The sequence below is a fragment of the Styela clava genome, chromosome 10 (genome assembly GCF_964204865.1).
Source record: "Styela clava chromosome 10, kaStyClav1.hap1.2, whole genome shotgun sequence".
NCBI lineage: Eukaryota > Metazoa > Chordata > Ascidiacea > Stolidobranchia > Styelidae > Styela > Styela clava.
This window is the reverse complement of record NC_135259.1, coordinates 15,689,781-15,711,374: the sequence shown is the minus strand read 5'-3', so window position 1 is coordinate 15,711,374 and position 21,594 is coordinate 15,689,781. Positions and strand designations below refer to the sequence as shown.

The window sequence follows — 21,594 nt, the reverse complement described above, 5'->3', positions numbered from 1 at the left end:
CTAGTTTTTCTGTCGAAGGCAGAAACTTGGTTGGCAAGTACGGTAGCTGTGTTGTATATATTTACGGTTGTATGACTCTCGGGAATTGATTTTGTAACCTCTCAGAGCTCATTTTCTGCCTGTCATTGGGATTGCTCGACTGGTGATTTGAGTTCTCTTGTGATCTGTAGTCGAGTTGTCTGCCTCTCGAGTATCAATATCGTGACCTCGCAGAGCGATTGCTCGACTGATGGGTTGGCTGCCACTCATGGCTCTACATATTTACCCCCCGGGATAAATATGTAAATCTTATCCTAACGTTACTCCAATTTCATCTGTAGACTGTATTTCTATTCATATACCATGAGAAAAATAAGCCACTTTTGAAAATTAAAATGCTTTCTAGAGAATATTTATGTATTTTTCTCAACATTTGTGCCCTAAAAATATCAAAATCACATTTCTATAGACCTAACCAACGACTAACATGCCGACCTAACCTAAAACATCGCCGTAGAAAATGCGGAAAGACAGACAACTCACCAGGCCTCTCTGTAGTCGAGTTGCCTCTGGTGAGTTGTCCGTGTAGTCGAGTTGTCCGCCTCCCTCTGTATCTATGATCTGTTTGGGTGTCAATATTATAGTACAGTTTTAAGGTACGGTACGGTACCGCAGTGCCACTACTGGCAAAAAAAAGTGCCAGTACTGGTATGATTCCGCTCTGCAGCTTATATCTGTATATAGTGTCTTTTTAAAAAAACAAAAACAAATTATGTACCGTCCAGCAGTAATTTGCATCACATTTTTGTTTTGCTTTATTTGGGCAGTTACCGGTACCGGTACGATACCGGTACCGGTATGGCGTTTCAGCGTTTAGTCTAACTTACTGTACCGGTACGGTAGGCATACCTCGCGAATACCGTATTTCTGTATTCGATACCGGTATTGCCTGTCCTTCATAGTTGACGATGCTAAGGCAGTGAGGTCTCCCTTCGCCCTAAAACTGTAAAATTTCGTTTTTTATTTCACTCCACTCTGCAGCTCTGTTCTGTGTAATAATGTACACTGGCTGTTTTTTTTTTCAGTACTGCAGTATGTGTGAAAAAGTAGTCCAACTGCATTTGGATTTTGAAAATCAATCTAGAAATCCCTAAAACCATCCATCCACCCTGTATATTGTAGAATAGACTACTGCATTATATTGATTCACCTAGTCTAGTACCGTACTGTAGTAGTTAACCTATTCCAATATCTGTACCGGTACCATATATCAGTATATTCAGATATCAGAAATTTCTATCTATGACTTTGTAAATAGTATCATCGATGATAAAAAAGACGATTCAATGATCTGTCCTTTTTTATTCAGGAAATAAAATTATCAGGTCTCAAACATATTTTTTGCACATTTTTCTGTAATTTTTCCAATGCTAGGTTGTCAGTATATCTGCATACAGGTATATCACAGGGTCCACAGGCTTTTCGGCCTATAGATTTTCAGTCCAGAAGTTTTGGCCTTTTTTGCCATGAGGTAGCATAATACAGTAATATGGTTTAAGTCAGGGGTGTGCAACCTTTAATAAGAGCAGGCCAGATACAAATGACTGGGTGAAACCGCGGGTCGCACTTTTATTTAACAGACTGCGTAGGCTTTCTAGTAGTTCCAGACACAAAAAATTTAGTTATTGATCTTATGACATGGGTTGTTCGCTTCGCTCAAGCTAGCTGCTACAGTGCTAGGGCATTGCAACATCATGTGCATGGAAAATAAATTGGACTCAGGTAGGCTATAGTCTTGGAATTACTCACATGTACCATATTAAACTAAATTAAAAACTCATTTTGCAGGCCACACAACTTTTCCTTGGGGGTCGCATTCTGATTGTTTGATTTTCTGTGCATACCAAATGCTCCCAATTTGTGCATTTTTTTTTTAATTGAATGTGCTTATCTGGATAATATATTTAAACCTAATATTTATATTTTTGAGAAAAATATATAAATTGCTTGAGTACCTATCATAGTTATTAACAAAAGTTTTAATGACTACTGGAACACCACGACAGGCATTTTTGAAGTCTCAAACAGAAGGTGGAAAAGCATGGATGAGTTTTGAAGAAAGTCCGATTCATTCTGCACCACCTAAAGAAATTCCTCGTTCTGTCGTTAGGCAGGATGAAGGATGGACTTCATTTTCCGAGTCAGCTGTAATATCTGTCAATCAAGCTGGCCCTCTTATTGCTTCTCCTGCACCTGCCAGTTATACTACTCAGTCACGGCCAGATGTAATCCCATCATTGCATCAAGGAATCCAGCCTTCAACAAGGTTGAATGATGAGCCTGTTTCTAGTCGAACTGGAATTGGATTAGATCTTACCCACAATGCAAGTCAAGCTCATCCAGCAGCCAGTCACAGAATTACGCACCCCGGTACACAACCTCTTTTAATTACGCATGGGCCTGGTAGTACAATTAGTCATATTCTGAGAAATCAATCTTCTGACAACGATAATGACTCTTCGTTTTTAGCGGACAGCCATGATAAAATGGCTAACTTAGCTGGCAATGACGAAGTTTTAGACTCTCACAATAAAATAAATTCTTCACAGCAAAAACATATAGAAAGCCACCAGTCCTTGCAAAAACGCCCTTCTGGTGATGCATACTATGCTACTGACAGCAGAAGAACTGAAAATGTTACGCATGATCCTTGGTATGTCACAGAAGAACAAGGATTTTATTACAGGAATCAATTTGAATCGATGCAACCTCAACTTCATGGTAAAATAGATGGTCAAACTGCCCGTAATTTCTTCACAAAATCAAGACTTCCAATCCCAGAACTTTCTCATATCTGGGAATTGTGTGACATGGACCAAGATGGTCATTTAACACTTCTTGAGTTTTGCGCAGCTTTCCATCTTGTAGTTGCGCGCAAAAATGGATATGAACTGCCAGCTGTCTTGCCTAAGACCTTGTTACCCCCTTTAATGAAAATGTGTGGCATTGGAGAAGTAAATCAATCTTTTAGTAACATGAATGTAATCTCAACAGATACACCTGATGGTAAAAGAACGTCTGAAATAAAACCTACTGAAAGGCCATTGTATGAATCGGTTGATGGTGAAAAGTTACAACCAACTCAAGCGCCTATGAAACCTGCGAAAAATCTTGCGGAAAAGCCTGGAATTCAGCCTCAAATAACTCATGTAAAACGAGAAGATAACAAAACTCACTGGAATCTTGAAAAATGGGAAACATTCAGTGACCGAACTTCAAGTTCAACGAATCTTGCAAATTTTGACCAATCATTAGATCATGCTGATAACTCGGGTATAGTTCACCCAGTAGCACTTAGAGTCACCCCTTCAAAACACGAAATGCACACTGCAAAAATGAGCTCAAAAGTCTCATCTAAAAGTACTGATGATGAAGACCATCATGCACAAGGTCTGGTAGTTCCACCCTCGCACAAATCATTAACAAATCCTTATGGTTCATTGAAGAATGATACATCAGAACCTGATAGTCATGCCAGTCCCAGAAGGCGTTCGTCTTCTAATTCATCACATTCATCAACAGGGACCAGTGATAGGTCACTTACCGAAACTGATAAAAAACCAACACGCAACCCATCATCTGATCAAGAATACCAAAGTGATTGGTCATCTCGGCCTCTTCAACCTAGATCTGGCTCAGATTCTTCAATGGAAAGTTCATCGATGGAAACAAGTGTAATATTGCGAGATAATGTTAACATTGCTCCAACTCCGCCACCAAGACCAACACAACTAGCACGAGAAGCAGCACATACTAAAGTTTTATCAGATTCCACAAAAACTCAAGTTCCTGGTCCAACTCCACCTCCGAGACCTCACACTCAACAGCAACCAATTGTTACAGAATCTGCAGCCTCTCAGTCGGAAGAATTTGCTGATTTTAGTCAATTTGAAAATAGTCGACAAATTGAGGAATCAGTTTCACCTAATCGTCATTCCCCAGCATCTGCAACTGCACATTCTAATAAGCAAGAAGGTAAAGATATTGAGACTCCGAACACAAAGCCCACCCCTGCACCAAGGCACAGTCAGGTTGAAAAACAAAGCAGGGCAAAAGATGAAAAATCTCCGGAAAAGGCAACAAATAAAAAAGGATATTCCGCACCCACAAAACCACCAAGAACTCGTATACAAAGCGCAGACTTATCAATCGCCCCTGATCGTCACACAAAACTCATGAAATCGAACAGTGTAGCGACAGGATCCAGTGACATACCTATTATAATAGAAAAACCACACCAAGAAGCTGAGAGATCTAAGAATGCACTTCAGCAATCAATCAGAGACCTGAAACTTCATAATAGTAAGCTGACAAAACTTAACGCAGACTTACAACAGGAACTTAAGGATGTTATGCAGTCACGTATCACCGTTGAAATGTCCATACACCAACTCAGACCATTTTCACAGTAAAGATTTATTTATGACAGATAACTATTCACATGCATATTGGTACAGTTTTTGAGAGATGGAGCTGTCCACTTTAATCTGACGAGTAGCATAGGCGTATCTGTTTACCATGCCAATGTGTTAGAGCCTAGTGGTGTCTGATATTTGGTATAATTTGGTACTATTTCATAAAGTTATTATTTGAAAACTATTCACGTCGGATGCTAAGATTGCTTATTAAATTGGGATGTTTGGAAATAATTTTTTTTACAAAAAAAGCATGCAATGTTGTACTATTCATATTTAGGTATTCTTGGAGGAAAAGGGGTGTTTGTGAAAGAAACCCTTTTTCATATTTGCTTCCTTGTGAAAATTACCTTAAACTCGTGTCTGGTTGAATTCATGACTATTCTACATTGTCCGTAAATGGTGAATACACACATTACTAGGCGGATTTATCAGAAAAATTCAAATCGAGCTTGATTGATATTGAACTAAAGATATATTTGTTAATAATTTTGATGAAAATGCTTATTGATATAATTCATATGCTGTTTTGATTTAATTTTCCTACACCCAACTAATTTGTAATTATTTAATCCAAAGAGGATTCATTCTAGTTCTGAAATAAAAGTTCAATAAAAAACATTATAGGCTTATTTATACTTGTTGTAAAGTTCTTCATTAATTACTGTCCTGAAGAAATTATATTAATAAGCATCAGTGCTTATGTTTGAAATATCTATCGCAGTATAGACAAACATTATGATATCTATGAAGCAGTGAACTACAGTTCCCTAATAACTTATGACTGGATATTATTCTGTTCTGTGACATTTAATTTGGTTGTCTTATGTTAGTGAAACTACGGTACTTTACTTTTATGTCTATGTTTGGTATATTTGTCAGAAATGCAATACCCATTTACCCCAGCCTGATTTCCAACGGCAACAATCGTAGCGTTCAAAATTAATGTAAATTATACAACGAAATTTTCAACATAAGTCATACTGCATCTATTTACCATTATGGAAATACTTGAATTCCGCTATAAGTTTACTAATATTGATGGTTTTTTGAAGATATAAACTATGAATGAATCTGTATTTTCATATATGTATATAGTTGCAAATGCAGTTTACATTAAATAATGCTTGGGTATGTTCTTACTTTTTCTCTTAGTCTGGCGTTGTACTTTTATGCTGCTGAGCTGGATTCTAATTCCAGGTACCATTACATTTGAACCCACGACGATTGCACCGGCATACTATTGCACCTATGGAAATTTTTGTTGTTTTACGGATATTTGAACTCATACTAACCCTAACCCATGGGTTTAGCACCCGCATATAGATTGAACCCGCGAATATACACATGGGTCCAAATGTACGTGGGTTCAAATGTACGGTCACCCTAATTCCATATTACTTGGTGTCAACCCAACCCATCAGTTTCAAAATATATGGTACCGGTAGGTTTGCCTTGTCAATATTTGTGTCCACAAGTCAACATCCTTTCAATTTCTTCCTCGTAAATTCAATCTTGTCATGAATGTTGTTGGTATATTCATTTCCACCTATTTTTCAAAGTTAAGTTTATAATAAGTTCTAAACAATTTATTTCACTTTTGTGTTGATTACTTTCTTACTGACATTGTTTATTACCTTCCTTTAGAAAAACATTGTTGACAAACACTACTATGTTTGATGATGGTGTGTTCATCAGTAATTCATATTTGGAAATGTATAGTTAAGACAAATATTTTTATTAACATTTTCTACCAGTTCGTTCGTTCAATTTAATTTGAGTTGCCCTTGTTTCCCATAACCTGGAAATACACCAATCATCATCACATTTTCTGGATTCGCATGTTAAGTTTTTTGTCCATTGTTCAGTTCTAGTTTTGCGATCGCACTCAATCGCACCTGAATTTGGCTGTTATATATTTTCTCTATATTAATGTAGCAAGTTTTAAGTTTTACTTCAACTACGGTATTTATAATACCTTGCTATTCTATGTCTTTATTGTAATAACATGTAACATGCATGGGATATTAGCATTATCAGACAAATAATTTGACTGACTTTGGTTCAAATTTTATTGACTTATTATTGTATCGCATATTGTGTGGACACTGCTCTTATGTATGACAGAGAAACAGATAATTTCACATCACAATCCTTTTTCTGAGAAGTGTTGACCTACATACCCGATTTTGTAGCAAACTGCTTGTGTACTTTTTGAGCATAGTTATTTTTTCTTTACCATTACCCTATTGTTAAATGGTGCATGTGCGTGTTTTCAATGTGCCAATTACAACTATTTACATCATATTTTTGGTGACTTTGTGCATAATTATTTACAGTATAATATTATGTGAACCTATTTTATTGTTTTCTATACAGCTGAATTGTTAAATGACTGTAGATTAGCACTGATATGGATAATGCATTGTTGTATTCCAATGATGAAATACATTTGGATTTAAGTTTTGATCCTGTAGAACAATTTGGTGATGTTGATCAGAATTCTCATGAGGTCAACTCCAGTGATATAGCCGACCCGGTAACTATTGATTGTGTAAATATGCATGATGTTATTATAGCAGATTGTGAAATTGAAACAAGTAAAGACTTTCAGGAATCCGTAATTGAACATGCAAATGGGTATGATATTCAGAATGGTAACGAAGTACCTCAAAATAGCAATAATTCAGCAGAATATGAATCAGGTATTGTCGCTAGTGAATCGCAACAAGTTGTAGATGCTTCATCTTCAGAGTCTGAATGCGACTCTTCAGATCCAAGTTGCAATGAAAGTCGTGGTTATGAAATGGAGGATATTCATATTTCATCAGATTCGGAGCCACATTCTGATATGATCATTGTAAATAGTGGTTCAGATGGTGACAAAGTTTCAAGTAGTGAATTGGACAAAGAGGTGTCTCATATAAAAAATCCAAGCCCTGTTAAAAAAAGCCACAAATTGGAGTCTATTACTAATAAATTACTAATGACAGAACTGAAAAATATGGCATCTATTAATATACCATCTTCTGGCCAGAATATTTGTGCTAATAGCGGCAGTAAATCAAGCATTGATAGCTTAAAACAGGTTGATTATACTGATACTGTTTTGTTTATTGCTTCTGATTCAGATTCTGAACCAGAAGTTATTGAAGAAGTTAAACTATCATTATTGAAAACGATTAAACCAAGGAAGAAAAAAGGTAAAACCCACATTAAATATTTTTGTGAGGTGTGTGGTAAGGAATTTGCTGTTAAATCAAACATGAAAAGACATGCAAAACTACATTTTAGGACTGATAGGAAAAGAGCTCCTAAATCTCAAGGTTCAGACTTTCCTTGTGGAACTTGTGGCAAAGTTTTAACTAAACAATATCGGTTAAAAAGGCATATGAAAGTACATGAGAAAAGGAAAAAAACTGTGTCATGTTTGTTATGCGATAAAACATTTGCAACTAAAATTAGTATGGAAGCTCATTTGAAAGACCATGTTGGTGAAAAACCATATGAATGCAAAGAATGTGGGACAAAATTTAAACACGAAGCCCATATGCTAAACCATGTGAAAATACATGCCGGTATTAAACCACATCGTTGTGATGAATGCGGAAAGTGTTTTATTCGACAAAGCGATTTGAAAACTCATGCAAGAATACACACTGGTGAAAAACCTTTTCTGTGTACAACCTGTGGTAAAGAATTCACTCAACGTGGTCATTTAGACAATCATGCGAAGATACACACAGGCATTAAGCCTCATGTTTGTGACACTTGTGGTCGAGGATTTGTTAGAAGAACTGACATGACAAGGCATATCAGGACTCATACCGGTGATAAGCCTTACATCTGTGAAGTGTGTGGAAAGTCATTTGGGCAATCAGGACAATTTTTAATTCACACTAGAGTACATACAGGTGAAAAACCCTACTCTTGTGAGAAATGCTCTGAACGCTTTCCGTTTTTATATGGATTTAGGCAGCATCAGAAGATATGTACTTCTGGTGATGATATACCATCATCATTGGTTTGTGCTAGCACATCTCAGCTAACAGATAAAATTGTACATGACATTGTTGCAAACATGGAATGACAGTTGAGTATTCAAAGTGCCAGTTCTATTCATTAAGTTGTTTGATTGCAAAAAGTGTCTAAATATCTTTTCCGTTTGAAGTGTTCAATCAGTATCTGTTTTTCAAATGTTATTTTTATGGTATTATGTCATTTCATGTGTCTGTTTACATTCAACTGTGGGCATTCCATTGGTGGTATGAAGTTTTTTTTATCAATCGTCCTGTTTGGGTTAAGATGTCTTATAATGGTGATATAAAATAATAAAACATAATTCTGTCAATGTCTGTTTTAGTTTGAAAATTGGGATCTCTAGAAGTATGTGCACCAAGATGGCGCACATTCTGAACATAGTATGTGTACCAGGTTAGGGTTCAGATTGTGTGCCATCTTGGTGCACATACTTCGGGAGCGCCGAAAATTGTTATATATTACACTGTGCAATATGTCGTCTATTTTTGTAAAATGCTTATAAAGGAAGGCTAAATTGTTTTGCATGTTATTGCTTTTGTTTAGTCGCCTCTAGTTGCTATTTCATTGTACTGACAGTATTCTATTTATTTCGGTGTTTCTCAAAAATGCTTTGCTAATATTTTAACCCCAAATTCTTTTGCAGTATGGGTGGTTAAATATAGGTAAATTACTTTTTTAATTTTATTTAAATACTTAATTCATTTTGAACATGTTCATTTATATATTTTCTGTATTACTTTTTGCACACAACTGTTGGATATATCTCGTACCATAGGCTACTTGTTTTGTTTATGATTAGAATTCTGCCATTTTCCAATAACTTTCTTTATAAATCTATTAATAGTACCACTAACGAAATGTGATGTATTTTCAGACTAATAGCGATAATCAGCAAATGACAACAATGGATTCCACTAACTCTCAAATTACTATTGAAGTTAGTGGTTCTGACAATATTATTCCTGTGAAAGAAAACATTGTCAAAAACTGGGAAGAATTTGTTTGCGATACTTCAACATCCTTACAGAATGATGCAGATGTTCAAAATGTCGATGAGGAAACCGAAAATGATTCAGCTTATGCCATCACAATGGATGGTGAATCCCAGGGTCGTATTGTTCGGATACACCCATTGACTGTAGATCATCACCAATACCAATCACTCATTGAAAAAGAGGGAAATATTGTTTTATCTGATAAAAACATTATTCTTCAGTTGAATGATGGACAAAATGAAAATGGGGAAAATAATATGAATAACTGTACTAAAGGCGCAGGTGAAACACTGGCAGGAGATATTCCTGTATTATATGTCCCTGAGAATATAGAATGTAGCGAAGAAAATGATACATTGCAAGAACCTATAAGTAAGTTTTCTCCAAGAAAAACAGGACGCTCCAAAAAATCTTCGTTTTGCCAGAAATTTAAATTGGAATCAATTACTGATAAACTTTTGATGTCTGAAATGCATTGTAAAGTATCAAGAAGAAAAAAGAGCTCACTAACTGAAAATGCGGAACCCACAGAAACTTTGGTTCTTGTAGTTTCAGACTCTGATGATGATTTATCTCCTACATATACAGTAAAATTAAATAAACAAACTATGAAACCTCAAGCAATAAATGGAAAGAAAAAGCGTAAAACAAGAAAAGAACGAGCGCACAAAATTAAAAAATCTCATTCCAAGCTCAATGTAGATAGAAAATTCAAAACCATGGAAGCATTAAATTCTGGAACTAAATTTTATTCATGTCGCAAATGTGGCAAGAATTATCTTTCACAAGATGAACTAAAGCTCCATAAGACATCTCATGCAAATGAAAGGTCTCATATATGTGCAGTATGTGGTAAAGGATTTCTAACTACAACTCATTTAGTAAGACATTCTATTACTCACACTACTGGGAGGTGTATTTTTTCATGCAATCAGTGCTCAAGAAGATTTCTCTCACAGACAACCCTTGATCTTCATCTGCGGGTTCACGCTGGTGAGAGACCTTACCGTTGTACGAAGTGTGACATGGGTTTCACACAACAAGGTCATTTATTGGGACATATGCAAATACACTTAGAAATTAAGCCTTTTGCTTGTACTCAAGAAAGATGTAATAAAACTTTCGCAAGACGAAGTGATTTAAATAATCATATCAGAACTCACACAGGAGAAAAACCTTTTCTATGCACTACTTGTGGTAAATCCTTTGCTCAACGTGGGTACATGGAAATTCATGCTAAAGGTCATTTAGGTCTAAAACCACATGCTTGTAATGTATGTGGTAAGCATTTTACTAGAAAGACCGGCGTAACAAGACACATGCTAATTCACACAGGTGTCAAACCATATGTTTGTGAAGTATGTGGAAAAGGTTTTGCACAGTCTGGCCAATATAAAACACATTCTCGAGTGCACACAGGTGCTACGCCATACTCATGTGATAAATGCCATAAGCAATTCACACAATCAGTCAACAGAAACAAGCACATGAAAAAATGTACAAAAGTTTCTGCTCCTAGTATTTGTGAAGACAATATTAACTCTGGCAATAATCAAACCTCTGATGATATTGTGAGTTTTCAAAAGTTTTTAGATATGGATTTACCAACCAAAATGAATAATGATATTCATTAATTGCCCATACCCATAAGGGCTTTTGTCCCTTTACAAAACTTGATGTCAAGTAGGCGAACAAAATTAGTTACCTCTATATTGGTACACATACTTCTGGAGCGCCCAATTTTCTATGAATCTATGGAAAGTATCTTATAAATACATTGCATCACCAGGGATTCACTGCATGTAAATTCACATAGACACTTTATTTATAATTTTCATGTTGTAATTCTCAGTAAGAAGAATTCTTCTTTTTGCTCATAGTTACCATACTTATTTACTGTTATAAAACACGCTGTCATTGATTGTCCATGAAAAAGCAATATGTGAGTGTAAAATATTTATTCCAAGCTGTATTGCAATTATTTCTTGAATTTTATAATCTGAAAGAGGTGTTCACACTTGAGTGTCGAAGTCACTGTCACTGTATGATTATAATATAGGATTAGGGTCATCTGTGCCTGAATCTATTTTTCATATTTTGTTGGTTTAAGAAAGTTACCAACACAGACTATTTAGAAACAGACTATGTATTATAAAAGCATTTAATAACCTAAAATATATCTACATATTGTGCAATTATCGCAGTTATTGCAGCCTGTGATTCTACTTTTTTAAACATTGTTAAATAGGTTAGAAAGATCTTGTACCGTGTGCTTCATTTGTAGAATTATAATTCATGAGGGGGTGACTAGTTGAAAATGTCATTGAATAAAACTTACTTGATTTTTTTGTCCAATCTCTTTGTGTATGTATTACTTACCGTATTCATTTTGTTTTCATTTATTATATTTAATCATAGCGAACACATTTTATTCAATGAATACTGCCTTCGATATGGAATAGAGTTATATATTTATCTTGCTTATGTCTTCTATTTTCAGTATTTTAATAGTAATTCACTTTTAATTAATAAGCGGTGTTATTAAATACCATTTAGTATAACAATGAATGAAGACGTCCAAGATCTATTTGAAAATGAGGATAATACGAATGGGGATTTGGATGTTGGAGAGACTTATGCTATCACAATGGATGGAGAATCTCAAGGTAGAATACTTAGAATTCAACCTTTTAATACTGGTCAAGAGAAAGATAAAAATGATGAACAATTGTATCAAGGTATTGGAGAGTATCTGGTTGATGTTGGAGATAGAATAGAGCAGAAGAATGAGTCTCAAGCAACAACTACGGAGGAACTTGGAGATAATGAAAATAGTTCGAGTGTTGGGATTGGTAACTCAAATCAAACAACAGAAATTGTTCCCAAGCTATGTCGAAAATCGGGGCGCTTAAAAAAATCTTCGAAAATAGAGAAATCGAAACTGGAATCTATTGCTGATAGATTCTCGAATTCAGAAATGGGTAGCAAAACACCAAGAAGAAAGCGCCGCTCAAAATCTATAAAGCTTGCAAACTCCAATAATGATGCCGAGTTGGCAGAAGGAGGAGACACATTTGTGCTTGTTGTTTCTGACTCCGATGATGATCTACCCCTCATTCCTGCTCTAAAATTGAAAAAGCAATTACCAGTAATAAAATCATCTACTGAAAAAAGGAAGAAGGACAATAAAACTAATAAGTCCAAAGCACATAGTGCTGATCAAAAAAGGAGCCCAACAAGCTCGAAAAAATCAAAAACAAAAATTAATTCTTGTCCCATATGTAAAATAAATTTTACCTCAGATAAAGAATTAAAGTTACATAAAGTATCACATGCCCAAGAGAAGCCTCATTCATGTGATGTATGTGGCAAAGCTTTTTTGACATCTACTGATGTACTAAGACATAGTGTTGTCCATTCCCAAAACAGAAAAACATTTGTGCCTTGTACACTATGTCCACGAAAATTTCTCACTCAGACCAACCTGGATTTGCATCTTCGAGTTCATGCTGGTGAAAGACCATATTGTTGTAACAAGTGTAACATGGGTTTTACTCAACAAGGTCATTTGATTGGTCACATGAAGACTCACTTAGAAATCAAACCACATGCTTGCAGTCAAGGAGGATGTACAAAAACTTTTGCAAGACGAGCTGATTTAACAAATCATATAAGAACTCATACAGGAGAAAAACCTTTTTTATGCACCATATGCGGTAAATGTTTTGCACAGCGAGGCCATATGGAAAATCATTTCAAAATTCATTTAGGTGTCAAACCACATAATTGTGATATATGTAGCAAACCTTTTTCGCGGAAAGCGGATGTAACTAGGCACATGCGTATTCACACAGGCGTAAAACCTTATGTTTGTGAAATATGTGGAAGAGGTTTTGCTCAGTCTAGTCAATATAAGACTCATTCTCGTGTACATACTGGAGCCAAACCATACTCATGTGAGAAATGTCAAAGGCGATTCACGCAATCAGCAAATAGAAAAAAACACATGAGAAATTGCAAAAAAGGCGCTAATACTGAGAATTGTGAAAATTCCAATTCTGGTATGACTCAGAACACTGATAATATTGACAGTTTTCAAAAACTCTTGAACATGGATTTGTTAACTACAAGTGAAAGGTCTTTAATTATTGAAGCTCCATCTAGTTCCAATGAGATAGTCGGAACATAGTTCTGAGTCAGCAAAAAAATTCAAATTTGTATACCGTATATGTGCCATAGCAGTTTTCATGCTTTATATATTTTCTGCGCAAATGCTTATCTATTGTGCAGAGTTCATGTGCAAAAAAGTATTATCAAATTTCTTTGTATTTTTCGATTATTTATTTGGGTATCATAATTTCTTGTTAAAATATTTAATTTTGGCGAAGATTCTTTCCACTCTAAAATTTGCTGACTAATTATGTCATTATGTTCATGTGAAATATTATCCATATAATATGGATAACCTTCAGAGTTCAATAGCGCCTTAAAATACCTATGGGCATCATAGATGATGGAATAGGGCTGGGGGGCTGTTCCGAAATCACAGTAGCCACTTTCATGAAATGTTTGCGCAAATGCAGTTTCGTGGAAGCGGGACTTCAAACAATGGTATAAAGGTTTCCTATTTCAGCAATTGAAGTTTTAAATGTATAAATTTAAATTTTCAAATTAATATTACTGGTATAAATTTTTATTTATAAAAGTTTATGAGCTGAAAAGGATAGTTTTTATCATTTGTATGAAGTATTAGAAAATTATGAATGTTAAAGAATAATTATATTTTTAAGAGCTGGAGGCACTTGCTTCGGCTCCAGCCCAAGTTATTCAATTTCTCTCTGCAAAGCCATCCTCATTGTTTACACAGCAGCTCAATATGCCTTATTAACAGAGGATGCCATTCAATTGAGGATTAGATAATACGGGGTGTTCATAAAATGCACGACAATTGCAATTTGGCTATGAGGCCAGTTCTCAAAGTATCTCAGCCAGGTCTGTTCTATTTCAATCAATGTTTGTTTAACCTTTTCTTAATTCATTCAATACGCCTATGGGGGCCAGAATACTATACATGATATCGACAAATTTCCTTTTTGCAATTGAAAATTTTTTAGGACTTCATGAGCACCCTTGTATATCGACCCCCATTCTTACCTGTAAAGGCAGAAAAGCATATTTTTCATATAATAGTCTTCTATTCTATCATTTGGATGATTTTTTCGTTGTTAATACTGTTTTATGAATTATTACGAGTATTGTTGACCAAAAAAATTCACTGTTATTCAATTCAATATTTTTTGTTATCTAGAATAGCTAAAATTGTTTTCTTTCTGAAATATCAGCTCGTTTTAACTCTATTTCTAATTTTATTTAGAATATTATTGTGAGAGTATTGACTACCAAAATTGATTCTGCTCTCTCACTAGTGATAGTGTGTTGATAAATTATTGCATAGGAATGAATGCTTTGAATTCTCAGCCAGAAAAGGAACCAAATGGATTAAAAGATAAAGTACAAATCCCAGCTGAATATGTCAATGAAAAATGTAGTTTACCAAGAGTAAATATCAACGAAACAGATTGTGTGAATAGTGGTGATCCACCAGTAATCATGAGATGCAATTTAACAAAAATTTGGTCAAATGAAAGAATAAAATCAAAAAGGAAATCATGTTCTGGGAATAATCATGATAAGGTTGGAATAGAATCGAAAAATGATGCAAATACAACTAAAATTACTAAGGGATATTGTGAACAGCAAGAGAATTCGGAAATTTCTTCTAGTAGAAGATTTGCTTTAACCAAATATAAACAACATGAATTACGTTCTGATACTAAACCATGTGAAGCACCATCAGAATCTAGTGAATATTACAAAACATGGGAAAAAAAATTCAAGCGCAAATTGGGGAACATCGACGCTAAAACTAAATCTAATAAATTTGATTTGTCATTTGCTGTCAAAAAGAAAAGGATAAATAACAAAATACAAACGAGAGAATTTGTCCAAAAGGAATGCGAATATTTTTGTGATGCTTGTGGACGCATGTACAATTCTTTTGAATGTTTAAAGTGTCATATTCGGGCGGTTCATTTTCGAAAAGATCAAATCATTTGTGAAATTTGCAACCAGACTTTTATGTGGAAGTCCGATTTAAAACTGCATGAAGACACAGAGCATCCTGAATTTTCAGACAAACGTTTTTCTTGTTCTTTGTGCCGCAAAAGATTTCATACAAGACAACAATTAGATATGCACATTCGCAGCCATAATGGTGAATTTAAATGCTCAATTTGTAACATAAACCTGTGCAGTCAGGAAAGTTTAGTTCAGCATACCCGTAGGAAACACACTGGGGAGATGCCATTTAGTTGTTTCCTTTGCAATAAATCTTGGGCTTCAAAACATGAACTGAAATTTCACACTCGAAAAGTTCATCTTGAAGAAGCGAAATTTTCATGTGAGAAGTGCGATAAAATGTTCTTTTCTAAAAAAAATTTTATTGGCCATGTTGCGTCTCATGATAATAATTTGTGTTCGAATTGCGGGAAGAAGTTCAATGGTTATTATGCTTATGAAACTCACTTACCTACTTGTGAACGAAAATTGGTGCAAAGTTCGTCATCTGACCCTTGTTTATCCAACAAACTTGATTTGCTACGTCGAAAATAGTGTTTATACTTAAAATATATTTCAGTATATTATATTGTTTTTCTCAAATGTGCAGCTAACTTACTGTGGTTAGACTTTGATTCAATTGTGGTTTGAAAATTTGACATAAAATCCTTGCTTTAGGATAAGATTTTGTATTATCCCAGGTGGAGAGGTAATACCGCAGTGTTCACTCTAAGGAAATTATGAGTGCGAATGTGCCTCGCATGTCCAAGATAAAGTATGCAAGTGAATAGTGAACACTGTAATACTACACAGTCTCCCATTAGTTTACCAGATTGTCTTGTTATAATCAAAATTAATAAACAATATATAAGTAATAATGATAACATGTTCACTCATAAAATCTTCATGTAAACCTATTTATGACAATGTGATTTCCTAAGAAATTTGAATTTTCTCTTTGTTTTTTACGGTCTTGAACAGTTGACATATTAGTCGGTCAGCTGTGATTTTACTGATTTCACCTCTTTATAAGAAGTACCAGTAACCAGTGTTGGGATTCCAAATTTAGGAATGGCTTCTAACCTTCTATTTTGTATCGAAGTCATCAACAACTGGTTCCCTCATTTCAGATATGTGTGTCAGTTTGTAAGTTGAATTCAGATGACATGATTTGCATAAATCTAATACCTGGCTTTCGCAAATACCAAATATAACACTAGTACCACAGCTGGAGTGAATGGTACTCATTTGCTATGCCCGTCTAACATCTAAAACAAAGAAGGACAGCACTGAATCCTGCCATTGAAGTAACTCTTATAGGAGCATATCAATTGACCTTGATCACATGTAAAACAACATAAATATATATAGTCATTGTTTTCTCTGTGTTATTTCTTACTGGTTAAAATATTGTACGTTTTAACTTGGCTCAAAATCCCAAATTTTAAATAAAAAGTATTCCTAAATTCAAAAATGTACTATATGAAATACAATAAATTTCGTCGCTTTTTTTTGGACATCAATGTTATCAAGTCTTGGAATGCTCTTTGTATTGATATTTGATGGAGCGGAATTTTTTGGTTTTTAGCATCTTATGTGCACCAGCAGTAAGAGGAATTATTTGGGTGTTTTCTATGTACATTAGATAACTTTTTGTCTGTAGCAGGTCCATATGCAATTTATTTCTATTACCTAATTCTCTTTATTTCTTAGTATTTCTACAGTTGTTGTAGGCCATTATAGTAATATTTTGTTGTATTCTTTGAGGATATTCATTGTGTTCTCAGGCTTTCTATCAGAAGGGAAGGGAACTATCTTCATTCTTAATTATTTATCTCTTTTTCCAATATCAAAATTTCGGCTAGACATTATGATTGGACTTGAAACTTTGTACTTTCAAAATAGATTTTGAAAGTGGAAATATCATTTAGTTTTTTATGATTATATTATTTGTATTTTTCTTCAGCAATATTTATTGGAATACAATTAATACAGTTATGAAAAGGATGGAAATGAACACTTGATTGCAATTAAAATGTCAGGAGAGATTGATCAATCTAAGAACTGCAATGCAGGGGTAGAAAGAACTCCATCACAATCTCCTAAAGATCCGTCCTCACCAAAAAAATTAACTGAAGTTTCTACAGAAGGGAAAACAAGGGATTCAGAAACTCTGACAAAAGATACTGAAATAAATTCTACTACATGGTCTGCCACAAAAAAGAGGAAATCCACTATATTGAAAAACCAGAACTCATTTTCTCGTAAAAAACGCTTGGAGATGGCTGTTAAAAGACTGCGAATGACACAAGAATCACTGAATTCATCTAATGGATCGGTTGATGTTGTCAATAAAAGTTCACAACCGAACCTTCCAAATGATGGAAAATTCCCCTCTCAGTCCCTGCTCGGCCAAGATAATTTCATTCACAAAGATTCCTTTATTCCTTCCACTATCAATCATAAAAATCCATCACACACACCTTCCAAGTTAATTTTTAATGCTAATACCAACATTCCTCTTAATTTAAATTCTCCATTCCGTCCACTGCCTACCTGTAGTTTCTCTGATTCAGAAGTAGCTGCCGATATTTTTAAAAATTTCAACAAACTAGCTGTCAAACATTCAATCTCCGATGCCGATTTATGGGAATTAAATAATAGTTTAAATAAATCTCTACATGATATTTTTCCCCTATTACCAAATGGGAAGGATTTAATTGTAAAAGCTGCGACTGATTTAATCAAAGACATCCCCAATCCACTTTCTCTATCATGCTCTGATATACATTCATTGATACATTCGGCTATTCAAAATCACTCTGAGTCAAAAATGGATACTTCGATAGATTCGGCAACTCAAAATTGTTTTGAGTTAGAGATGGATTCTTCAGTATTAAAAAGTATAGGAAAAGAGCAAGGAAAAACATCCTGTATCAAACAAAATGATAATGTATATTTAAAGTCAGACAATTGGTCTGGTGAAACATCTAAACTTTTAAATCATAAGTCAAATGAAGTTATATCAGATTGTACTCATTCTGGTGAGGATTGCTCCTTATTGAAAGAAAAAGGAACACCTGATAAAGATGAAAAAAAAGAAAGCCTATTGAATTATCTTGCAATATCGAATTTAAAATCTAATCAGTCCCCAAGCATGGTTTTAAGTGGTGGAAATGGTGCTTCATTTGCCAATGCTAGGTGTAGCATTTTAAATAAATACAAGAATATAACCACCAGTCTAAGTATTTCCAAACTTTCTGATTCCAATGAAGCAAATACTACTACTGGAAGTTCAAATGGAAAACCGTATGTCTGTCCCATATGTGGAAAGTCATACTTGTATAGTACACCTTTTACAAGTCACCTAACTAAACACATGGAACCTAATGGTCATTCCTGTAAATACTGTGGCAAGATTTTCAACTTTCAAAGTCATTTAATGAGGCACTTACGAGTTCACACTGGAGAGAAGCCATTTTCATGTGTGCTTTGTGACAAGGATTTCACTGATCAAGGTCATTTAAAATCTCATATAAAGGCACATAGAGGCGAAAAATCATTTGCATGTGAAGAATGTGGAAAGAGATTTTTAAAGCAATCAGATGTCAACAGGCACATGAGAGTTCACACCGGTGAAAAGCCTTATTGTTGTATGACATGTGGTAAGTTTTTCAGTCGTCAAACAAATTTGCAAAGCCACATGCGAACTCATACTGGTGAAAGACCTTACGAATGTGAAATTTGTGGTAATGCCTTCGGTAGGAAGGATACTTTGCTCCAACACAGAGTTATGCACACAGGAGATAAACAGTTTGCTTGCGAGGAATGTGGAAAACGGTTTGTCAAGCGGTCTGATGTTACACGCCACATGCGAACGCATGAAAGACATAAATATAATTGTCTAGCATGTGGAAAACACATACCAAAATATAAAACAAAAATTACCTCTAAAAGTGGTCAACCTCCACCTCTAATTTGTGATGCTTGCACTCGAACATTTTCAACAGCCAGTGCTGTTATGAAAGACTCTATTTTTTCAGGCCCCAATGTTGATGAAAATGCTACTTCTGTAGCTATGAATTCACTAGCTTTTGGACTTAGTGATAGTTTAGCCCTAATGTCATCCGTATCTGGCTCTATGTTTCCATTCCTATCTGATAAAGACTGGGGGAAGCATGCTGCCACTGAACATAGAAGTAAATCTCCTAACGATTCAGCAAAGAAGGAGGGTGAAGTATATAAGACGGACACAACTGATCAACCAACAAGCTCGAAGCAAGAATCATAATAGGCGTCCACAGAAACCTTGGTATTCTGTCAAATGTTAATATCATTCCTTCTGATGTTAATGTTCATGCAATATTTACTGAGCTAGATGAATATAATGAGGTCAAATCTGTTTCTTAATCCTTGAGATAAATTCTTATTGCTAATTCGGATTATTGGGGATCAAACACTCACTGACTGCTAAAGAAAATTAATTTGAATCAAGATGGGATTGGGTGTGCAAAACCACTGAAAGTCCTGGTTTGTATGAATGTATTGTTGAATAATTAATTAAATCAGGTCCAACATGCTTGGATATTTTAATTTCTTGTATATTTGTTTTCGAACTGTGTCTTTTCGAACATTCCTTCGACACAAAGCAAATCGGCCCCAATTTATTGTATCAATCATGATAAATTTTCTTTTATAAAAAGTTGAAAAGGGTTCATAGTATAAAATTTGACACAACCGAACATTCTGATTTTGTTTATCAACAGTACATTCAAGAGAATGATGCCTGCCGAGTACAATTACAAAACAAAACCGATTGACTGATATAGTCAGGCCTTCCATACTTTACTTATTTTGGGACTTTTATGGTGTTTATGAAATAAATTTGAGATAAACGGAACATAAATTTCAATGTCGAAAGCAAAGTGCACATCTGATGATTACTCTCAAATTCGTTAATTCTGTATCTCTACAAGTTTCATTTCCAGACATTGTAATTGTTAATACATTTATGTTTTTTATGCTTTATTAATAGACTGCCATCTCTATTTTTGATTTCAGGCTAATGGAATCCCTGGGTATACAGCTCTGTAAGTCATGGGGGAAAAATGGATTGCTATAAAATATCTTTAAATTAAAATTCGTATCAGAAGTTTATGGTTGCAATAGTTTGAAATCCAATCATTTGCTATTATCATCATATCTAACATTTATTATAATGAAATTCTAATCATTATTTAATTTAGTTCTACATTGGAGATGGAAAACATAGTATGATTTATGGATGTCATTTATACTTTGCATTATAATTTCTATCAGGGGAGTGCAACTGGCCGGCTCCTTTATGTCGCAAAGCCTATACCTGAGTCCAATTTATTATCTATGCTTATGACATAATAATGCTCTAACAGCTAGTTAGTGCGGATGACGCATTTAATAAAATCAAATTTTTGTGCCTACAAGGCTACAACTACTGGAAAGCCTATGGTCAAAAAAGTGAGGCCTGCAGTTTCATTGTGTTATTTTTATCTGGCCCTCCTGTATTAAAGGTTGCACACCCCTGATTTTTGAGAAAAACTATTTCTATTCCAATTATTAACTGAAGAGCTTTAGTGAAACTTGGCTCATACTGTATCAACTGTTTAAAGCGGCTGGCCCATCATCAGTATTATCTTGGTATTGGTTTTAATAAGTATCATTCTTTAATTTTTTTTACTTTTTCGATATGATGATGCTTATGTAATGATTCTCATGTTGGTTTGTTTGCATGGAACGATAATGAAGATTAGCGCCTTTGTACTTAATATAGTTTTGTTGCTCTTATGTGTGATCTTGTAACTGATGAATGTGATGATCAGTCTTTATATATTTTGTCTCTCCATTATTGTATCATATCAAATAATTGTATGTGCCTTTGTATAACAGTACTATGTATATTGCTATATTGTTTATTCCTTTTTTATTTCTATTTCAAGAATTTGGATTAG

The 21,594-nt window shown here is 34.7% G+C and overlaps 3 protein-coding genes across 3 annotated transcripts; all 3 read left to right on the top strand.

Moving 5' to 3' along the window:
* Nucleotides 1-1,255: 1,255 nt before the first annotated feature.
* On the top strand, nucleotides 1,256-6,833 carry LOC120338440 (ralBP1-associated Eps domain-containing protein 1-like). The gene has a single exon (XM_039406452.2). The coding sequence runs from the start codon at nucleotides 2,022-2,024 to the stop codon at nucleotides 4,449-4,451; it is 2,430 nt and encodes an 809-aa protein (XP_039262386.2). The 5' UTR covers nucleotides 1,256-2,021; the 3' UTR covers nucleotides 4,452-6,833.
* A 31-nt stretch (nucleotides 6,834-6,864) lies between these two features.
* Nucleotides 6,865-11,990, top strand: LOC144428383 (uncharacterized). Its single transcript, XM_078117524.1, has 2 exons — nucleotides 6,865-6,993; nucleotides 9,370-11,990. The coding sequence occupies exons 1-2, from the start codon at nucleotides 6,868-6,870 to the stop codon at nucleotides 11,122-11,124; spliced, it is 1,881 nt and encodes a 626-aa protein (XP_077973650.1). The 5' UTR covers nucleotides 6,865-6,867; the 3' UTR covers nucleotides 11,125-11,990.
* A 37-nt stretch (nucleotides 11,991-12,027) lies between these two features.
* On the top strand, nucleotides 12,028-21,584 carry LOC120337131 (uncharacterized). The gene is made up of 3 exons (XM_039404852.2): nucleotides 12,028-13,667; nucleotides 14,969-15,764; nucleotides 17,596-21,584. Exons 1-3 carry the CDS (start codon nucleotides 12,054-12,056, stop codon nucleotides 19,896-19,898), a joined length of 4,713 nt encoding a protein of 1,570 aa, XP_039260786.2. The 5' UTR covers nucleotides 12,028-12,053; the 3' UTR covers nucleotides 19,899-21,584.
* The last annotated feature ends 10 nt before the right edge of the window (nucleotides 21,585-21,594 follow it).